We start from the raw sequence: 20,294 nt of genomic DNA, 5'->3' as shown, positions 1-20,294 counted from the left end.
TGGAAAAAAATTGAATCGTTGCGGTAGTGACATAAAACATTTGGGACAAGTTTTAAATGATTATATTATTGTATCTAAACATAGAAAAGATAAATATGGGCATTTAAAACATTATTTTCAAAATAAGTGATGGAAATAACCATACACAATTTTAATTTCTTTGTGGTTTACTACATACTTTAGTGTAGTAGGCCAGAAATTTGAGTTTGGGACATGGAAAAAAAGGAGGGATGTTTGGTTAACATCTGAAAAATATTACTCTTTTTCATATATTTTTGTTTAATAGCGTATAAATATTAAAACAAATAATTGCTTTATCGATTGAATAAGTCTATGTGTTAAAATGTTGTAAAACACATCATTTATATGCAATTAAAAAGCTGGGACATGAAAAAACCGTTTCTGTAGAATGGCCCACTTACTCCAATATTTACAGTTACTCAATTACTGAAAGTGCAATCATACAAATTAACTTAATGGAATTATTTTTAGTTTCTGCTTTACTACATATGTCATCATAGTTTCTGTTTAAAACATAATGAAACACGATCTCTTCAGTTTTCGTAAACACATGTTAATATTAAATACATACTGTTATACTATTATAAAACTAAGATGTCCCATCGTCGATGTCAAAATTTAAGTGTTAGATGCACTTACTCATATATTCATTATATTTCCATTTCCCATGAGCATAAAGTCAATAAGAGAGGCCTGTTGTAAGTTTTTCGGTATCGGAAGTAGAGGATTACCTTATATGGAAAATGCTTAAAATAGCACATGACGTATTGCAAAGGTTACGATCTACGCACACTTCTGGAGAAATGACCCGGAAACTGATGCTTTCTGTCACGGAAAGCTCACGAGAGAGATTTGATTCGAATTTCTTGAGATTGAAACTGAGATTTAAGCTTGCTTAGATATCATCGCTGACCAAACTTTAAATCAAAATACTACTCGCGCCTTTTTTTTGAATATAATTGTGACTGAATTAAGTTCCTAGAATTATTTATCGCGTTTTCGCTTGTATTGTGAATCGTCATTTGATTTCGCGACTTTATTTAAAAAAAAACAGCAGTATTTGTCTATATTTTATTTTCTGTCGAGATGCACATCCAGGTCGAGGAGCGTTTGTTTTCTTCCATTGCAGATTCAAGTGGATGTCTTTGTAGTGCGCTTGTGGCAGGTGATTCCAACGTACATCGTATCCAAGCAGCGATTCCAAATTGGTCCACTATTCGATGCCTCCAAGTATCAGGTACACACATTGTTAAAAGGCAAATGGATGTTATTTAAATGATTATGGCGAACTATTTTGCTTCAATATTGCATAAAGATGTTAGTGAATGTATTATAACCCAAATAATCTGCCACAATATTCAACTTATAGTCTCCTTCAGTTTTGCAGACGACATATTTCATCAACCCGAAGACCTTATTCCTTATAGTATCCAATTTGCTCTGATATATTTGATGGTTATTACTGTAAACACTATGTTATGCACCAGTAAATTGTACCCCCCCCCCCCCCAGGTCCGGGGGAATACCAGGGATAGCCGGGGAAAAGGGCCATCTTTCTACTTTCCAGGTGGCCCCGCAGGGCCGGGTGACTGCGGTGATTTTGTCATAGCGCCAAATTTTAAAAGCCGAGATTGGGCCTTATGTAGAGTCTCTGAGGTGCGGGGGCATTTGGCCGGGGTTTAACCATCAGTTTGTTCCCGCAGGGCAGGGATTCTACCCGGGGTTCGCTGGACCGAAAGTCAAAGTCCCGGCTATTCCCCTGACCCTGGGGGCCATGGTTACAATATTGACTGGTGAATTAGCGTAGCACTATTATCTCAAGGGTATTCTGTGAGGAAAAGTGTGTCCTTGCAGTGTTGGCTTTCAACCCAGAACTGCTCGAACCAACTGAGCTTTGCGGACATGTAGGATTTCTTATCCAAACACTCACTAATTTTCCCCATATTTACATTTAAGGGTGATTCTGGCACTCGGTTCTTTCTTTTCTGACACCAATAAAGACATCCTTGGAGGTAGTGAAAGTACCCAGTGTGGTGGCTGGACACATGAATACCAGAACAATAGCACAGCCCTCTAACCAATTGGCTAGCTGGGCAGCTGGTTTTTACACATGCACACACACACACACACACACACACACACTTCCACCAATAACCTTTTAGGCTGATCCAGAGATTCTTGCATTTTACTTTTGATATATCAGTCTATAAGTAGTCCTGCGAGCAAGAGTGCGTCCTGTGTGTGGCTTGAACCCATGATTGCACTAGCATGGCATTCCAGTGATTAATTTTGTGCAAAGGCTTCTCAAGGCTGTTTCACTGGACCATAAATTTTATTTTTCCCAAAAAAATTCTTATTTTTTGTCCAATTTCATATTTGCAAATTATGTTGATTTATACAAATTGCAGTGAATTTTATAAAAAAATCTTGACATGACAAACTTGTTCACAGCATAATGTTTGCATAAAGAAGTGATAACATGTCTATTTACCATTACCCACACACTGTTTACTCCACTCCGCCATTTATTTTGTAGCTTGTTCTTGCTCACACATTTTACACTCCTTGGCCCCAATTAACCTATTAGCTGATTCTGTCATTTTTACCTTTTATTGACACAAGTAAGGAAAACAATATGGAGGAAATATTGTTTGTTTGAATAATAGCCTTCTTTTGGACTCAAACCCATGGCGGCAGGAACACTAGCACAGTTATCTAACCTATTGAGCTTACTGGGCTGGTGGTTCTTACCCACACAAGGTACAGATACATGTAGGCCAATATATTGCTAGAAGTAAAAATGTCATATATTGCTTTGTTTCTCGGCCATTTCATCTAAAGGTCCCTGTTAGCTCGAAGTACTTGTTAAAGTGATTGGTGTATACAAAATGTTTTTCTTAAGTTTCTAGTCAAAGACCTTCTTTCTTTTCACTTTTCCTGTTTAAACATCCCACATATCAGTCAAGCTAAACTGAATAATTTTTTTATGTATATGGACAAACAAGAACTCCACACAACCACTTTTTAAACAGTTTATTATGTGAAAAGAAAAGGAAAAATGTTTTTTTATTTAATACCAATTAAATTCCATGCGCCAATCATATCACAAAATATGGTACTGCGTATTCCATTCCATATTAATGATTGAATCAAATGTTTCTTGATTGATTTGAACCATCCAATACCAAAATAATATTATTAATGCATCAGTCAATTGTAACCACGCCCCCCCCCCCAACACCCTTTCGCATGAATAAAAAAAAATAGCAAGAAATGGTCCTTACCGGGGTTAGGGTTAGGGTTAGCAGTTTGTCCCCACAGGGCTGGGGTTAAACCCGGGATTTGCTGGACCGAGAGTCAAAGTCACCGGTATTCTGGACCCAAGGGGGGGGGGGGGTCGTGGTTAAAGAAAACATAAAAACAAAAGCTACCATTGTTCAGTTTACCTCAATTGTAGAGCCAAGTTTGTGAATGACAAGAAGGGATTTGTGGCAGTTCTGCAGCTTTCATTGAAGAAGAAGTTTTACCCATGTGTCTATATTCATCTTGGCTCCAATGATGTTCAAGCCAGAGAGGATGTGTTTTATAGGTACACATTAAATATGTTTGATTCTATTACGTAAGAAGCAGTCTTTTCAATAAGCTTCGTCAAGGTACCAGTTTTTTAAAAACTCCCTTTGGCGTACTCTATTTCTATGACACACATTTTGTCTACTAAGTAACAAAACAATTTATGAAATTTTATTTTTCCTCAAGTTTTAATGTTATGAAATATGCCTGATTCAAGAAAGTTATGACAAAGTGTTATTACGACTTTATAATGCTTTATTTGAAGAATTAAGTCACTACTTGTTTGCCTTGGCTTTATTAATAGTCTAATAATGTATATTTATTTCAAAGGAGAGTCACTGAGGTATGTGATAGTATCCACGAGACGAGTCCGGAAACTGAGATTGTTTTATGTTCTATTCTGCCACGAAAAAAGAATGACAGACGAGTATCTTCAACATTAGCGAGAGTCTTCAACAGATGGATCCAGAATGCGAACACCATGCTAATGGACATTTCAGAGGCCATCCCATACATCAGATTCCTTGGATATGGAGCTCAGGTATAAATCAACAAAATAAGTTTATGCAATACAGAAATAAAAGTTGTAGATATTTCGCAAATTTAAGATGATCCTTATTTATATAGGCCGGTAGAAATATGTAACAGTAATGCATTTTTATGCCTTTGTGGATATGGGTTGTCATAATGATATTGTTTATTTCATTGGTATACATATATCATTATTATAAGTCACGTGACCTGCCCATGTTAATTTCTCATATAACCATCATGGGCAATTTCGTACTGTCACACACTGACAGTATCGTTTTGACCGGTTGACATGATACTGTCACATAGCACGCACGTCTTAAAATAGGCATTTTTGGTTTCCCAAGTCTGAGGTGGTAAGCGCTTATTAAAATGTATTGTGAATCTGGTTACAACCGGTGTTTGCCTTATTTCTAAACAACATTTGCAACAAAATGACAGCTGAAGTAAACAAACAATAATTACAGAATAAATTGATTAAACTTGAAAGTTGTGTTATGGTAAAAATCTTATATATCATGTATATAAATGTAACTGTGTTCGGTATAATAAAATAAATATTGCATGGCTTCCAGTGTGACAGTACATATTGTCAACATTCGGGTAAATACTGTTACCCTCGGCTTCTCCTCGGGTAACAGTATTTCCCTCATGTTAACAATATGTACAGTCTCACTGGAAGGCATGCAATATTTATATAATATTCACCAACTTTTTCAAAAACAGTATATGAGCAATATCATTATTTTTGTTTCTGTATCTCGGTTAACAAGATAGTATATTGAAGATAGCAAAGATGAAGACTTAATATTCCAATGATTAAAAAGTTTGTTAAACCATGCATTCTGTTTTTATATACAATTAAGGAATGTGCTGATGTGTTGGGTCGTGATGGACTTCATCTGAGTCGTGTTGGTGGTAGACATTGAAGTCAGGTGATTGAGGAGGATGTGTATTCCTGGAGTGAAATAGCCTATCAGCAGGATGTGCATTGGAATGAAGACATATGCCAACCACATTCAGCAGAGATTGATGCATCAAGCTTTGACCAGTGGTATTTGTTTCAAATATATTTCAATACAGCTGAGTTAATTAGTTTTTTGCCTGTGTAAAATATCTGAATATTGTCATTGCCTCAGTGTTGTTTAAGGGAATAAGATGAACATGTCATGTTGATGAATTAACATGAAATATTTTACAATGATAAGAATTATATTAAATGTTGGCATTGTTCGATACTGTCGTACTTAATTGCTTGTTGTATGATGCAAGGTTAAGTATGACTCTTGTTCGGTTTGTTATATGTTAGTCAGTTAAAGAAATGATGTCCATTTAATTCTAGTTCATATGGTGTTCCTAACTCCCTACGTCTGAGATATTAAAAACAATATTTTCCTGGTGCCTTATTTTTAGCTCTGACTATTTTCAAAGCCTGGCAGCTGCTGTTGAACCAGTCAGTGACCAGAATGTCCAGGCCAGCAAGCAGCCTCTGTACTCGGAAATAGTCCGTTTGGTAAATACAACACTTGCTCTAAATGGATGGCATTTGCTAGATCAATAGTTATAATTTATCAAAAGCATTGAATTCTCTGATAATATCCAGCTGATGCTTGTGTTGGTTGGTAGATATAGGATCTTCATTCATAAGTTACCATTTACAGGTAATTCAAACAATTATGAACCTTTTCTAATTTGATATTCGTAACATTTGGTCAGTCATCAAGTTAGTCTTTTGGATGAACAAGCCCGAATTCATGTACAAATGCTTGGCATTTGATTTTTGAACAAGCCCTGCAGTATAAAACCCAGAAATTGAGGAAGCCAAAACACATTTTACCAGTGCAGGGAATGGGCTTGTGCTAATTTCAACCGCTGTTTTGTATTGAATGGCAACAAATGAACAATTATATTAATTTTAAGATATTTTGAACAATGCCGAAATATATTTTACCTAGTTTGTGTTGAAAGTAAATTAACACTTATTTACGAAGGCAAAAGAGGTCAATGTCAAGGGTTTTAACCTTAGCATGGAAGAATCACATATGTTGTGGGTTTTTTTGCCTTAATTCCTATGTTGTACCACTGTTCTTTTTATTTTGAAAATGCCTCTATTCAGAGGAGATAACGAAGGTTATTCTTAATTATAGTGACTTCATAAAACAGATGAACTGAACTTCATATTATGGCCGCAAAAGGAACATTTGTTTTATTCTTACAGCCAGCAGCTGAAGTTCCAGATGTTACCTCAGTGCAGCATAATGTGAAGTTACCAAGGCGCAATGTATTGAAGGTCTCTGTTATGTTTGTTTTGTACTTGAAATATATATTATAACATAATTATTTAATAAATATAGGTAATAGTGCCAAAAAACTTATGTAAATCTGAAATTCCTGTGATCGGTATGATACAGTGCTGGTGTTCTTTTTGAAAGCCTGTTAAGCTGTTTCAGATGGGCAATGCAACAATTTTAATAAAATTTAATGAGCATTTACATAACTAACCTTAAATACATTCATTGATGAAATCATTTAAAGCATGTCTGTTTCTTGTCTACCTTTGGTAGGGACAAGGGTTAAACAACCTGAAACATTTCCATATTTTGCTATATTTTTATATATCCTGATTGACTTTGACGCTGTTAATATACCCAGAAGGTAGCCAACGTTTTTTGTCATTAATATTTAGGGTTTTTTTGTCATTAATATTTAGGTTGATGAATGTGCTAGATCAGCCAGACCATGTGACCACAGATCAAACAAACATCGAAGGGCAAGGCGAAGAAAATTTATGCAACACAGACAGCTGAAAGTTCAAAGGTAAATGAAATATATTTGCTGATGTTAAAGCTTCTGTTTAATTTACTTGTCAAATCAATTAATTGATGTTACAATTATGTTTCCACATGTATATTTGTAGATCTGAGCAGTATAAAGATCACGTTGAAATTCCGTTGACATCTGATGTAACAGTAAAGGTGAAGGCAGACAATGTACATAGCATCTGGATGGTAAGTTACAATATTCCTGTAGTGATGTAGTTTCTTCAAAGAAGATTAAAATCAACATAACTATCAAAGTTAATCCTAATCCTTTTCTGAGCCATAACAATGTCCTAGTGTTCTGATGTGTTCTTGAAATAAAGAGAAGAAACACTTTTGATGGTGGTTTGGGATAATAAATGCTTTGATATCTTGCATATTTAGTGCCCGAATGAAGACGCCATTACCACAAAGAAGCGCCTACCTGTCTGCTCTACAATGACTGGAGTTAAGAAGATAAACAAAGTAAGAACATGCTACATGTAATTGCAATTTGTAACAAATTGCAGCATCATTTAAATTAAATACAATTCAGTTTTCCAATAATTTAATAAAAAAGGGGTAGGCAAATGCAAAACCAATGCCTTTGTTAATCTATGAGGATTTCATTCCCAGCTTCATTTAATAAAACCAGAGTTATAGCCCTTGAGTTTGCATTATTATTATTATCATATTTTTTTTCTATTTATTTCTAAGAATGTTTTGGTGTATTGCTTTGATGCTTTCTGTTGATATGTTTTAATGTGCAATATTACGAAAAGTGTCGAAGTGAATTGTAAAAACCTCATTTTATAACTTGAAGCAAGAAATATTGAATGCATTGTGTCCGTTAACTGTAGCAGACATGGTTTGACTGCCCCCTTTGCCCAGTAAAGTGTTCTAGAGAAGATTTCCTACTGGACCATTTCTGTCGACGCCATGTACCTGGAGGGACCAAATACAAGAAGAACACTGACAATTCTTTCTGTCATCGGGTATGTTAGATACTTACTGAGTAGTACGGTAAACAAGTTTTTTTTATCAGTGAATGAGTTTTACCTCTTAGTTTATAATAATACATTGTATAATAAATTTTTCATAGTCCTTGGCATCTTCATTTCTTACATGACTACTTTGTAAGTTTTAATAAGGTGGCTATGATTAAATTGGTATATTTTGATCCCCCACCCCCTTTTCGGAAATTTCCCCTGGCCCCTTAAATTTATTGACTGATATAAAAATGCTAAACATGGGTCTAACCGTCTTGCATATTGGTCAGGTATTGGAAACAGCTTAAATTGATACCAGCTGGTGTTGATGTAAACATTTACATTGTAAAAAGGCAGGATTGTTACATGATGTTATGCAATAAGACAGAGCATGAACACATATACAAATGTGATACAGTCAGTTATAAAAAACAACAACCCAAACCTCTATTTAAAACAAGAATTTGATGAAAATGTGGCAATAAATTTATATTGGCGTAAAATACATTGGATTGTCTACTTTCTCTATGCGACATTCCCCCCATCCCCAGTGAAAGATATGTTTATAATTGTATATATGCATTAGTTTTGTTTATTAACTGAATTTTAATGCTCATTAGATAATCAATGAGTCTTGCTTGTCGATAATTGTCAATTCATTGTAATGTTTATCAAATTTAATTGAATTAATGCCAAAAATGACAGATTTATATGTAATATTCATTATGTGCTTTCTGTCTAATAAAAGAAATTTATCAGTAAAACAAAATGGTTATTTACACTGTTCTGAAATTTTAGTCAGTTTTAATGTCAAAACCATACTTGAGTGCAAACAGGGTCCAGGAACTCAAATTATAAATTTATGATATCCTTTCTGAAATGACATTTATCTTGCTCGTTCAGTGAAATAAATTACAATATTACATTGAAAAACAAAACAAGCATCATCTATATATAATGAATTTCCCCTTAGGGTAATTTTAATGATAAAATAATAAAAAGGGATATTAATGTTTAATGAAATTATTTTATTACAATTTACAAACAAGAAATCAACGAAGAGCAGCAGAAGTCAGCCAAACTCGAAGAGCACCATTTCAACATCCAGCCTGAACCCTGTAGAAAAAACTTCACCTCCCCATCAAGGTTTAATTTCTTTCTTGGGTACTAAATCAAACATTGTTTATATAATTTTTTCATGTTATTCATGCTTCTTTTTGTCAACACTTACTTATCAACTTAATATCTGTGTAAAAAATAAAATTTATTAAGGCTCAAAAGTACATGAATTCAGAAATTTGTGTTTTTCTTACAGATGAATTGGATATCGCAGATCACGCCGATTTCTCCAAATTAAAATTACTTTTATCAAATGATGTTGAGCAAAATCCTGGACCCGTGAGTTATAAAATATGTTAACATGAAAATAACGAAGAGATCAAAATTTATGAAATATAAAGTTACTATTATTAAGTTAAGTGCCAACCTTCATCTTCTGCATGTTATCCTAAAGTTTGTTTATGAGATTAAAACAATAAAACAGTTTAAACTGGTCTTGCTTTAATGACTAATATTAAGAAACATGCAATATAACAGATTTGTAATAATAATAATAAAAATTTGCATGTTCTATGGTCTGAATGAAGGTAATAATTCAGAAAAAGATTAAATGATTTATTAAACAAATTTCCTCTGTTTTTGTCCCCAAGACCTATCACTGTGAATGGAATAATTGTGGATTCATCGGGCTAACAACAACTAGAATGGGACAACACCTGCGACAACATGGACGAGAAGAGGAATGCAAATGGGCGCAATGCAATGGATTTCAGCGAACGAGCTACGAAGACCTGGAGTTACACATTATACACGACCACTTCTTTGATGTATGGTGCAAAAACAATATTGTTATGTATAACTTTTTTACATGTTTATAACACTAAATAGAAAATTAAAAATGTAATAACAGGGTATATCAATAGCCATGATGATCTCCTTAACCTACTGAGCAATAACACATTAGCTGTGGCATTCCCTTGTGTTCATGTATGACACTGTTTAACATCTTTCTGTCAATTTTATTTCCCAAATGATTTTTTATTTAGGACAGAATCACCTTTCCTTCCCTAGATGATTGGCTGGAATATCTCCCAGAAAAAAGAATCGACCCAGAAACCACTGATTTACGCTTCTGTCCAAAACACCTGGTAAGACCTTTTCAAAAGTTCTCATATTTGAACTCAATGTGGAAATAAAGGAGTATTTTTCAGCAATATTTCACTCACAAATATGAGAAATATTCAATGTCTTTTACAGAGAAGCAAGCTGAAGTTGTTACTGTTTGATGAGGACTACCTGGACATGCCGACAAACAAATCCTACACAATGAGCGACCACCTGTGTACACTGGATTTTGAAAGTAATCATTATACTAAAAAATTCTTCAATATTGAGAAAAAATTTATTGAAAAAAGACTTTTGTTAGGTGAAGACTGGTCAGATTATAATGGTAAATTTGAGGAAAATGACACTGATTCACTTTTAAGTCCAGATCCAAAAGTCCGCAAGCACAGGCAGTTCCAAGGTGGAAAATATCAATTCCACTTTGTCCAAACTTCACGTCCTGAATTAAGTTCAAATTCTCATTCTGGAACTAAGTTAAAGCCTGTAAAAAGAAAAGCTTCCTGCACGTTTCCAAATGAATGGTCAAGTATCTTGCTGACAAATTTACAATTCTGTTTTCATGCCATAACTATGCAGAACTTATTTCTGAATTTGATTTTAGAAGGAGGAATTGTTGATTGCAAAAAACTAAGTTTTCTTAAGTTAGAATATGACACTGCTGTATTAGCATCAGCCAAAACCTGCACCAAAGGTGTTTTTGTTTGTCATGTATTTAAAATCATTGTAGACAATGCTGAATATCTGTACATCCGCTATGTTGAGTCTGGAGTGTATGCTGGCCTAATGGAACAGAAATATTTGCAAGAAATCGAAGATACATTTCATTACACTGACAATAATATGTTTTTGCATAATACATTAACAGTGGAAGATATACAGAACATTGAATCTGATCATATAAAAGATAAAAAGGAAAAGCCGAATACGTATAAGCCCAGCAGGAGACTTAATGATTTCTTTAGACACTGATAATATTAATTGTTTATCCTTTGCAGTATCAATTTTGCCCTTTTCTTCAACCTCAACTGCCAAGTTTATGGATGCTTGTACTGCAGGAAAGGAAGACCGTCTTCAAGCTTTGCTTTTAGATTTTAGGCACTCAAAATTGGAACAGGTTCCTCGAAACTCGAGGGAAATATTTCAGCAGCAATATGAAGGAGAAGAAACCCTTTTAAGTCAGTCAAAGGCATTAAATTGTTTACCAGGTGACGTCAAAAGAAAAACCGAACTATTCAAAGGTGATCCAAAATTTGCATCCAACTTCATAAACAAGAAAAAACCTGGACTCAGAACGTCACTTAGATATCTTACTTTCAGTCTCTTTCTGCAGAATGAAATTAATACAATTTTCACTAAGTATAGAACATATTCCCCAGATTTAAATGCGGTTCAATGTGAGGTTTTAGAAATTCCTGCACTAGAGAGGCCATCTAAGAAGAGGAAAAGCACAGCCTCTGTGAAGGTGACAAAAGATGTGGAGCCATTGAGTGTTATGCAGGAATCAAAAAAATCTATGTATGAACAATTTTCTATTGATTTAATAGAGGATGGAAAGATATATATTCAGGTAGCTGAGGAAGACACCATGATATGTTGTATGAATGATTTTAATGATTCTGGTTCTTTAAGAAAAGAAGTGTATGTTTATACCACTTGGCTAAAGCAAGAATCTGGAGACTACTTCCATTGTACCTGCAGTATATATAGAACTTTATTTGATATAGCTCATAGCCAAACTCTAAATTATTCAAACAAGAATAGCTGCATGCACTGTATATTCCTTAAGTGTATTGTTCTTCCAAATCTACAGATAGATGAAAGGGCTACAGAAACCAAAACCCGTAAATTTGTTCAGGAGGGAAAGCAGTGTGCTGGCAAGGATTTGATTGAATTAAGTGACTTTAAAGGTACACGTAAATTTTCAGTTTTGGCAGAAGGAGAGACTAAACCTGTTTTTTTATCACTGAGTCACAACAAGGCCAAAGCAAATTATACTGTGACCTGAATGTTATTGTGGCTGGAGATCTTGGAAACGATCGTTTCACGCTGCTGACAATTTTTTGCCTAAACTGTGGTGATATAGGTTTGCAGAGTTCATTTATGATGTCATTTATATGCACTACTTTTAAGCGTCTTTTCTTTTGTCTATTAAGATTTATGTTTGATTTCTTCTTTCGTTTCATCTTTAATTTCCTGAAAATATAAATTATATATCTGTACACCCTTTTATTTAATTAAATAATTAACAAATTATTTTTTGTGAAAAAAAAGGAGTGGTAATTTGGGTAAATACAGTGTGCCATAGATCTTCCAGATTTGAAATGAACCTAGGTTCTAAAAATGTACAGAATGAACCAGAAAGCATTTTCGTAAATGAGCCGATTTTACACCAAAATTGGCTGTCTGCATTCGGAAAACAATAGCAATACTGTTATTGTCCAAAACAAACCATCGGGTGGGGTTTGTTTGCAAAAGAACGGTATTAAATAGTTGTTTTGAAGCAAAAAATGCGTTGAGTGAGCCTGGAAGCCTAGTAAGAACGTACATTGTTTTCACGAGATATTTTAATACAGACATTATTTTGATCTAAAACAAGCGTCTTCGTATACGAGCAATTGCTCTTCATTCGGTGCACAAGGTCGCTCCTAAAAATTATCGTTGAAACATATAGAAAACCGTGGTCAGTCATTTCAAATCCGATCGCCATGTATAACAGAATTTTCAATTTGTCAATGATCAAGGTTCATCTTTCATTTATCTCATTGTGCTTATTGTGTGAACTGATAAATACGAAATAAACTTTGTTCTGCTCTGTACTGTAAATTGAAGTCTTTGTCTCTTTTTCATATATCATTGTCAAAGTTATGGCAGTTTGTATTTTTGTTCTATATTCTAACAAAAAACTTGGCGTAAAATGAAACGTTTTCAATATTTCAATTAAAGATTGCTATCATTTTGTGTGTTCATACTGTATGAAAGCAGTAGAGCACGCACGCCAATTAATTATGTTATACCAATACGTTTAATTTTGATACTAACGAACTTCTTTCAAAGGATACATTAATAGCATGATGTCACTAGGCATACGCACGCGCGCCAATCAATTATGTTATACCAAATACATATAATTTTGATATTGATGAAACTTTTTAAATGATACTTAAATAACATGGGGTCACGAGACATATGAAATCTCTTTATTGTACAACGGATACCTTAAATTGTGCATCTATTAATGATGAAAGATGTTTGCCATATCAGTGTATGCTGTTGGATCTGAGAATGCAGCATGCACAGCCAAGCCGTGCGAATAGAACAAACCCAGTAAAAGACAGAATGATGCCAAGACAGTTGAAAACATCGTGTTTAAGAAAATAATACTAAATGATGCAGAATCAAAGTGCAAACCAAACAAAGGTACATGTGAATAATGGAACGATGAAAAGTTATCATTATGCAGGAGTTAACTTGCTAAAAGGCTTGGAAATAAATCAAATGCAGTATTTTTTTTAGTTAATTTCATCTACTGAAAATGATGTTCCTGTTGAAGTGGTTTAAATTTGGCAGAGGAAGTAATAGTTAGTGTGTATAGCACGTAATTAATTACGTCATTAATACTACGCCAGAAGGCAACTTTTTGCTTTAATTGAAAACTTTATACAAAAATAACTAGACTATTGATTTATTATATTAAATGAAACATGGCGTCTTCCTGCTATCATTCAAGTAATAGCTTTTGTTCAATGTATCAGATATGATATCAGGTTTCAAACACATTAACATCAACAAGGCATTGCAAAATAGTTTTTAAAACAGAATACGATTAAATATTACTGTGCATTTTTAAACATGTATACTTTTCATTTCCTCTTTATTATTATAAGTATATTGGTAAATTCTGTAACTCATTATTACTATAAGCTTTAAGTTTTACTTTTGAAAGGAAATGAAAGAAAATGTATACCAAAATTTCTGTTTAATAATATACTGCAATGCATGTTTGTCTGTTTGTGTACGTACAGGAAATTCTTACTACATGGACCTTTATATTAAAAATATCCGCAGATAAAAAGTGGTGTGAAAAGGGATGGTAAATTTAAGTTTGTACTAAATTATGGTACGAAGTTATATTTTACTTGAATTTAAGATATATTTACATGTAATAACACTAACAAACAATGTACAGTATATGAAGGCATTACTTATCACAAGTTGTCTTGCACCTTTGATTATCATTAGTTAATTTATATGAACTAAAATTCAAATAAGTCTACAAATTAAAGGGAAAATTTAACATTATGTTGTAACATCTTATGCTGTTGTGATTTATATATGTTATACTTATGCACACGGTCAGAGCCCACACATGCAAAACAAATTATCAGCAATTTTATTTATAGCACGTGGGAAAGTGTTCTTCCATGTTTCTTGTTTGTGATTTTATGTTATATGTCTTTGGCGTTTACCCAGTGCCATTAAACTACGTTTATGTATAAACTTTTCTACTGAGCTTGTTTCTGTAGCTTTTTGCATAAATATAACTAAACTTTCAGTGCTTTGATTTTATAAAAAAAATGCTTCTCTATTCATGTTATCTTTAAAACCGCTTTTTATTGCTGGCCATTCACTTTTTTGTAAAATTCACTTTAGTGATCATTTAAAAGAAATGTTTAACTCGTTTGTGGAATTGAGCTTTTGATCCGTGTTTCTTATTTGTGAGTTTTTATTTGTGTGTTATTTGTCTTTGGCGTTTACTCAGTGCAATAAAATGGGGGTTATGCTTAAGCTTTTGGCTACTGTGCTTGTTTCTTAAGCTTTTCATATTAATATTGCAGAATTCTGTTTTTTTAATTGTTACACTTTCCTTTCCGTCAATCCTAGCTGAAGCAATTCTTCTTGTTAAAGTCACATCTTTCGTAAACTTTTCCTTTTTTTTAAAAGGGTTGGCAGTATAATTTTTAAATCTTATTTGGCCAAATCCGATTTCAAATGAATAAAAGCCTTGTCCACTTTAACAGCATCACCTGCATTTAGCTACTCTATTGAGCCACTTTGTCTAGTTATTTAAACAAGGTAGCACACGTTTTTGAAGGACATGTTGTTTAGGAAGAAACACTATAGACTGCAAGTATCTATACATAAAACTTATCCAGCTATTAAATCTCTTGGACATTGTGCTACATTGTACTTGCAACTTTAAACCTATATTGAAGATTTTTGACAAATAAACCTAATCTTACCCTCGACATAACCATGAGAAATTCATTAATTGGTCTAAGTTTACGCTTCCGACCCGTTTCACTAGAAATATTATTCTCACGAATAAGTAGTAAATAAAGCGTTAAATGTGTGATAATTTGGAAGTCCTGTATAGACCTGAATCTTTTCTTCCGAATGTTGGATGTCTGCTAGAGTAATAGCAGGTTAACATGTTCCAAAATTGACATCACAGGTTTCCGGCTTAATCTGCGAACTTAATTATTATGCGAGTGTCGTCTCTGCTGATGGGAGTATCTCCAACTGCTTTCACTTAATAGCTAAAAAGGACAACACAGATTTAGTCAACATAACCAATGAAATGACCTATAGCCATGTATAGTTAAATTTAAACATAATATAAATAGTCTTTTAAAATAAAATAGAAAATGGCATATTATGAGATATTCTTTGAATAATGGTATTATCGCGCGAAAAAATCAACCTAAATATCCGCTTCTGGCCTCCTGGAAGTAATAGGTAAATGTAAGCCTGAACATTTTTAATTAATTCAGATGAGAATCTTAAAAGATATTTGCTTAAGCCTAGTATTAGATATATAAGGAGTTATTTTATTCCAAATTATTCCAATTCGATTGTGACGAAATGCATCAACTTTATGGAGTGAATTCCTGGGTGGAACGAGTACCGAGTGTCCAAAAGAGTGAGAGGCTACAAGTGTTCCCTGACACGGGACTTCTTGGTTGAAAGGTGGACATTTTACCTTTTACCTCCAGCCACCCCGCCCTTATTCGTTTATATCACACATAATAAATGTTGCATTATATTTCCGCTTCATTTTGAATGCAATAACTACAACATATTGAAAACCCATGAAAAACTTTCAAGTTGTTCCCTAGGCTGGAGCTTAGAAGTAACTAGGGCAACTTTCGGATAAATATTTCAGGTTCTCATTTGATCTTTTACCAAGGCGTTGAAAAGACACACCAACAGCTTTTGAAATGATAAATGATAATTTATGATTTGACATAATCAGAGTTGACAACGAGTTACTCTGCGTATTTATTTGTTGTTGTTTTTTCTGCAATATTAACATAAAAAGTTTATCAATAGACAATATACGAGGGGAGGGGTACCACCTGGAATAATGAAATCCTAGCAGGGTACGTTTGCGTGGGGTTTAACCCCGAAAACAAGTTTAGCACACTCGTCAACAAGGCGGCTCGATACCCGTCCTGGGCGCATGTGAGTTTGGTTTGTGGTCGCTGGGCGGACACGACACACTGGTTTCAAGGCAAACCATATCATACCTCTATGGCTTCTCCGAGTTGCAATTGGTCATTACAGATTGGCCGAGCGGACTTCGGTATAATTAAACCATATTTATAATATTTTCAAAACTATACCCATCGACTGTTTAGGAATATTTTGTGAATTTATGTACTATGTCTTTGGCGTTTACCCCGTGCCATTAAACCGGGTTTATGTTTAAACTCTTTGTTACTGAGCTTGTTTCTGTAGCTTTTCGCATAAATATTACTCGAGGGGAGTAATACACTTTGTCTAATGTTTGATAGAATGTGATCAATGTCCTTATACTTTATATGTATTGCCTTAGTTCAAAGTTGAATTAAAAACGTACATACAATTCATTATGCTTCCATTCTATCGATTTCTGATACCTTTCCAAAATTAAAAATATTTGTTTAGGTTAATATTTGTCTGAACAAGATTCTGAAGTACTTCCGGATTAGGGTTCTAAGAGTGTTGTCACATTAACAGAAACAGGCCAAAAAACTCTTACATTAGTTCTCAGAAAACTTTATTGATTATAGTTACGCTCTATCTTTACAGCTCACAAAGAAAGAGGTTCTCACAAGTGAAACTATTAGAAACTAATCAACTAGTTTCCGAGAATATGAAGCATTTCATTAACTCAAGGAGTTCTTTGTCCTGTTGAGAGCAGCACACTAGAGAGACAAACATGTCGATTGCGTTTTCGATATTCTTTTGATTTAAGCGATGAACGTGTTATGTCAGTGCAAACATAAGAGTTGATTTGTGTGATAAACTTTTCATCGCATTGCTTCATATGTGCATAATGAACAACGAAAAATCCCCCCCCCAACCATTTTGTTCATGATTTGTGCTTGTCCGGCCATTTCTGGGATCACTAAAAAAATGAAATGAAACTTCAAATATAGATAGATGGAATTAAAGAAATTGCAGTGCACAAGAATTCCGCCCTGCATATTTTTTTTTTGTTTTCTTCCCTTTACCTGATTATTTTCTTTTAAAAATGAGTACTTGTCCGGGTCATATCTGGGAATATATTGAATGAATTGAAATATAGAAAACTGGCAATAAGTGTCAGTGCATGAACCATAATCATGCAATACATTTTGTATATCTCCTTACCAAATATATTATGATTTTGTCCTGGTCATAACTTTGATATTTTTGAATTTCAGTTGATGCACACACATATAGTTCAATCTTATGATTTTTTCCAACTTGTATATTACAATGCTACAGCCCTTTACCTTTTACCAGCACATTATATCACAATTTCCGTCAGAATAGGCGTATTGGAAGCACCCATTGTTCCCTGCGATATTCTTGTTCTGTTGGCTTTAAGCAACGACTAATAAACATATTTAAGCAAGTTTTTTATTACCTTGTATTTGTTTATGGTGATTGTTTTTTGTTAAAACAATTATCAACGTAGCTGTAAATAGAAGCAGCAGCATCCTTTCTTCTTAGTGTTTGTTACCACTTTTACATTTTTGTTCTCATTGCATTATTTATTACATAATAATAATGATTATTCTCATTGCATTATTTATTACATAATAATAATAATAATAATAATAATAATAATAACATCTTTGTTTTAAGAAGGTAACACATTAAGACATAATTACAGTGTCAACTATAAAACATCATATTTATAATATGGCCTCTAAAACAAAATATAATGACATCTTTACACAATTCACACATGTATACATACTATTAATAAAATATCATGAAATACGATAAACAACAAGTCATATAAAGCATAAATGCATAATAAAACATGTTTATATTGTTAAACACATGTAAACAATTCACACATGTATACTTTCATTCAAATAGCAAAAAGGATAAAAAAAAATCTTCATATGAAGTAGTAATGATTAATAAACCGTGTAAAACACATTTATCATTTCAGCGAATTTCAAGAACTTACCGGCAAACACACGATTTACAATAAGTGAGAAATATAATAATGAATATAACGTTTAAACAAATTGTTTAATTATATGCAGTCGGAGTTCAAGTTGACTAGAATGTTTAAATGTTTATTCAAAAGGAAAGTTTTATACTAAAATTTGAACGTTTCCAATTGATTTTCGTATTTCATTCCATACGTGCATACTGTTAACTGAAAAGGTATCCTTGAGATCATTTGTTCTAGGCAACATATTGCAAATAAGGTCCTTTTTCGAAACTTATCTAAGAGTATAATTTCATCATTTGAAAATGGTAAAAGATCTGACATATATGTTGGTACCATATCATGTATGGTTTTATATACAAGTACGGCAGTATGATAGTTAGATCCATCTGTTATAGTTAATTATTTTTAACTCGTGCAGCAGTCCACAAGATGAAAATCGCTTTGGTCTTTTAAATATTTTTTATTCTAGCCACTGTTCTTTGTAGTATGTTTATTTTATTTACATTTGAACCATTGCCTTTGTCCCATACATGACAACAGTAATCGAATTACGGAAGTATATAAGAGTTAAAGAACATATATTTTATCTCATCAGTCAGATAATAGAAAACTTATTTTAATAATGAAATGTTTGACTTTTTTTACAGACAAATTCTGTCTGTTCCTTCAAGTCTTCAAATGGTTCGATTCGTCTGCGAATTCGCTATCACTTCGAACACATGTCATTTATGCCATTTTAACATAGCTTAAGTCGTGATGGCGTCACGGCGGGTTCAATATATATGCAAAATGCTACAGAAACAGGCTCAGTAGCAAAAAGTTTAAACTTAAACCCGGATTAGTGGCAATGGGCAAACGCCAAAGACTTAGAACACAAATTCACTAACAAGAAATATAGAACAGCACAAAACTCTACAAACAGCTCAGTGCATAAATACTATATATATATATATATATATATATATATATATATATATATATATATATATATAGTTTTAAAACCTCTAAAATATTGGGGCCCTGTTTATATTTACACCCGAATTATTGGGTCCACGGTGTATTTATTGGGGCATACCTCAATATTGGGTCAAAGACCCAACATATAAGGACCCAACATAATTGTTTGTTTTAAATGTATCTGCAGGGTCAAATACGTGATTGCAACCTGTATTCCTAAACACATTTATTGGGTCGCAATTTCACTGTTGGGTCGCCAAATATACACGCACCGTGTTTCGTGTATATTTGTATATTATATTATATATTTTGACCCAATATTGCAATATATTGGGACATCACAATAAAGTGGAAAAGCTATCGTTATTGGTATATGTTATACTTATTTTTTTCCATACACAGTAACAACAAACCTTAACGTAGCAATATAACACCTTAACCGTTTAGTTGATGTACTATTATATAGATGATGACATCATTTTCTATAAATAATTCAATTTTTTTTTTTTGCTTGTGAATAGCTTTGAAAATATGATGTAAAATGGAGAATTTGCTCCTTAGGAGCAAAGTTTCCATGTTTCATCGTGTTTTTAAATATCACATTCTACATTCTCTAGATGCGTTAGAATGTGTCTCTATCAGTTATTGGGTAGATGTGAACATTAACATGTAACTCAAAATAATTTAATTCATAGAATAACTCCTATGTCAGCCAGTATAGATCCCAGGAAAAAAAATCAGGCATTCTAGTGCAAGAAAACTTTCTAAATATTACTTTCTATGAAGTTTAATGCTCCTTCCCTA

At 33.4% G+C, this 20,294-nt stretch overlaps 1 protein-coding gene across 1 annotated transcript; it reads left to right on the top strand.

The window, feature by feature from the left end:
• Positions 1 to 5,069: 5,069 nt before the first annotated feature.
• LOC128211990 (uncharacterized) lies at positions 5,070 to 12,730 on the top strand. The gene is made up of 13 exons (XM_052917192.1): positions 5,070 to 5,176; positions 5,554 to 5,635; positions 6,341 to 6,412; positions 6,833 to 6,939; positions 7,040 to 7,130; positions 7,326 to 7,406; positions 7,781 to 7,915; positions 8,959 to 9,055; positions 9,225 to 9,307; positions 9,619 to 9,795; positions 10,015 to 10,116; positions 10,226 to 10,328; positions 11,089 to 12,730. The coding sequence occupies exons 4-13, from the start codon at positions 6,911 to 6,913 to the stop codon at positions 12,096 to 12,098; spliced, it is 1,908 nt and encodes a 635-aa protein (XP_052773152.1). The 5' UTR covers positions 5,070 to 5,176; positions 5,554 to 5,635; positions 6,341 to 6,412; positions 6,833 to 6,910; the 3' UTR covers positions 12,099 to 12,730.
• The last annotated feature ends 7,564 nt before the right edge of the window (positions 12,731 to 20,294 follow it).

Source organism: Mya arenaria, chromosome 12 (genome assembly GCF_026914265.1).
Source record: "Mya arenaria isolate MELC-2E11 chromosome 12, ASM2691426v1".
In the NCBI taxonomy this organism is placed as follows: Eukaryota; Metazoa; Mollusca; class Bivalvia; order Myida; family Myidae; genus Mya; species Mya arenaria.
The sequence above is the reverse complement of the archived record's forward strand: the minus strand, read 5'-3'. Positions and strand labels throughout refer to the sequence as shown.

Excerpts from the sequence above, each read along its gene's own strand:
- LOC128211990 (XM_052917192.1), top strand. The coding sequence starts at position 6,911 with ATGCAACACAGACAGCTGAAAGTTCAAAG. Across the intron at positions 7,407-7,780 it reads GAGTTAAGAAGATAAACAAA|CAGACATGGTTTGACTGCCC; the intron begins GTAAGAACATGC and ends CGTTAACTGTAG. Across the intron at positions 10,329-11,088 it reads GTGTACACTGGATTTTGAAA|TATCAATTTTGCCCTTTTCT; the intron begins GTAATCATTATA and ends TATCCTTTGCAG.